The following is a 2,252-nucleotide window of genomic DNA, read 5'->3' as shown; positions in this document are numbered from 1 at the left end:
AGTTGAGGATTCATCCCTGTTCTCCACTTGGAGAGAGAGAGAGAGAGAGAGACAGACCCCTAGGTTCTTCCTTGCAGCTCCATTTAATTGCCTGGTTTCCTCCGCATTGATCCTTTCAAAAAACCAAATCCTCCTTTACCCGGGGGTTTCTGCCCCTTCTCCCTCTGAGCTCCAGCCGCCTACATCCTGCTTTGCTGACTGTGTGCTTACAGCGTCAAAGGGTGGACGTGATATTTCAAACATCAGATCAGTGCGTTTATATATTGGGTGCCCGGAAATTTTTCCAAATAAACACAGCTTGATTCAACTTGGGTGGGCAGACTTATCAACAGACTAATGCTATAAACAAATGAAGGACAAACCCGGCGAACCATTGGCTGGTACCAAAGAGACACGTGGAGGGAGCTTGGAGTTTTGTAGCAATGATATTTTAATTAATGTGGGTGGGCTGAGAACACAAGCGACTGTTTATCGGAGACAATTTATTTTCCAGTGCTAAGTCAACATATAATAGCAAACTTACAACAATTATTTAACATTTTTTTCTTTAAAAAAAAAAAAAAGAGCGATGAAGCCGGGACAGAGGGAGAACAAACTCGTTGAGGCAGGGTTGGGGTCTGAGCTCACACAAACAGCTCCCCGGTGGACTCTTGGAGGGTTTCTTCCTTGTCCTTTCGCGTCTCTGAACTGCCAGGGGAAAGACCCGGAGCTAAAACCACGTCCGCGATGAGCCACGTTTTCGGCAGCCATCTACCTCCAATGAGCAGCCCGCTAAATGGCTCCTCCATGGTCTATCTGTACGGGGCCGACAGGGCTGGGCTGCCTGCTGCTTTAGGCTTCGCATCCGCCAGCGTGATCTCCAGGCAGGAACCTCCCCAGAAGCCTCCTTACAGCTACATCGCTCTCATTGCCATGGCCATCAAGGAGGCTCCAGACCAGAAGGTGACTCTCAACGGCATCTACCAGTTCATCATGGAGCGGTTCCCTTTCTACCACGACAACAGGCAAGGCTGGCAGAATTCCATCCGGCACAATCTCTCCCTCAACGACTGCTTCATCAAGGTGCCCCGGGAGAAAGGCAGACCTGGCAAAGGCAGCTACTGGACCTTAGACCCCCGGTGCCTGGATATGTTTGAAAACGGGAACTACCGGCGGAGGAAAAGGAAGCCCAAAGCCTCAGGATCCCAGGAGACCAAGGGCAAAGCAGAGGCAGAGGAGGGGAAGGAGCAGCCCGCTGGCAACCGAGCTGATGTGCAACCGAAGAGATTCCGGGGGAGCCAGGCTGCATCCGCAGGAGAAGAGACCCTGGAGCCAGCCTGCGTCTCCGGGGATGCACTGGCCCCCGGAGAGGAAGGCGAGAACAAAGCGAGCTCTGTGAGATGCAACCGGGCAGCAGCAGATCCTCCTCAGCCAGAGCTGCCCCCTGCCCCTTGGGGCCATCCCGATCCATCCAGGTGCACAGCTCCTCAGCTCCCTGCGCCTGCCTCCAAAGAGGGAAGCATTCCCGAGGGGGAAAGGGTGGAGAGCTCTTCGGAGGGAGAGGCGGAGGAGACGGCGCTGGCAGAGGCCAGGGCATGTCAGCATATACCCACCTCTGGTGCACGCCTGCTCTCCCCAAGTGCCAATCAGAGCCAGGTGGGCTCCGCAGCCGGGACAGATCAAATGCCTCCGAAAAGCTCAGAGAAGTCCAAAAGCTTCAGTATAGACAGCATCTTAGCTCACAAAACTCTCCAAACGCCAGCCAAAGGGGACGCGCAGGCAGAGGGAGGCTGGGACCCGAGCGCCTCCAAGTTGGCTTTGGAAAGCCTGCCAGCTGGATACATCAGTGGGTCGCTGGCAGCTAATGCTAATGTCTGTCCAGCTTTCAGTGCTTCCCTGATGCTCGATTCCCAAGTTCAAGGTAGATTTTATCAGATCGGGATTCCCTTTCTCTCTTATTTTCCTCTTCACTTGTCCGAGACGGTATTTAATTTTCAGTAACAAACCCCCCCCCAAATGCAATTTGATATCCAATTATATACACACACGGAATTGGCTTATATATATATATATATATATATATATATATAAAACCAAGAATGAATTACAGGGGTTAAGAATATTAGGATTTTATGGCATTTTCAACCGTTTCTTTCTCAGCAGATTTCTTGACTAGATATTTTTTCTTCCACATGTACTTTAAGGTAACTTTTTTTTTACCTTGGCTGTAACAAAAATATCACAAAACAGTACAGCAGCCTGATGGTTTATTC

General features: G+C 50.8%; 1 protein-coding gene across 1 annotated transcript; it reads left to right on the top strand.

The window, feature by feature from the left end:
• Nucleotides 1-2,029, top strand: FOXL1 (forkhead box L1). Its single transcript, XM_084644215.1, has one exon. It carries the CDS (start codon nucleotides 727-729, stop codon nucleotides 1,978-1,980), a length of 1,254 nt encoding a protein of 417 aa, XP_084500341.1. The 5' UTR covers nucleotides 1-726; the 3' UTR covers nucleotides 1,981-2,029.
• Nucleotides 2,030-2,252: the final 223 nt, after the last annotated feature.

This window comes from Lepidochelys olivacea, assembly GCF_965140295.1.
Source record: "Lepidochelys olivacea isolate rLepOli2 genome assembly, chromosome: 12".
NCBI lineage: Eukaryota > Metazoa > Chordata > Testudines > Cheloniidae > Lepidochelys > Lepidochelys olivacea.
The sequence above is the reverse complement of the archived record's forward strand: the minus strand, read 5'-3'. Positions and strand labels throughout refer to the sequence as shown.

Coding starts and splice junctions, on each gene's coding strand:
- FOXL1 (XM_084644215.1), top strand. CDS start 727: ATGAGCCACGTTTTCGGCAGCCATCTACCTCCAATGAGCAGCCCGCTA.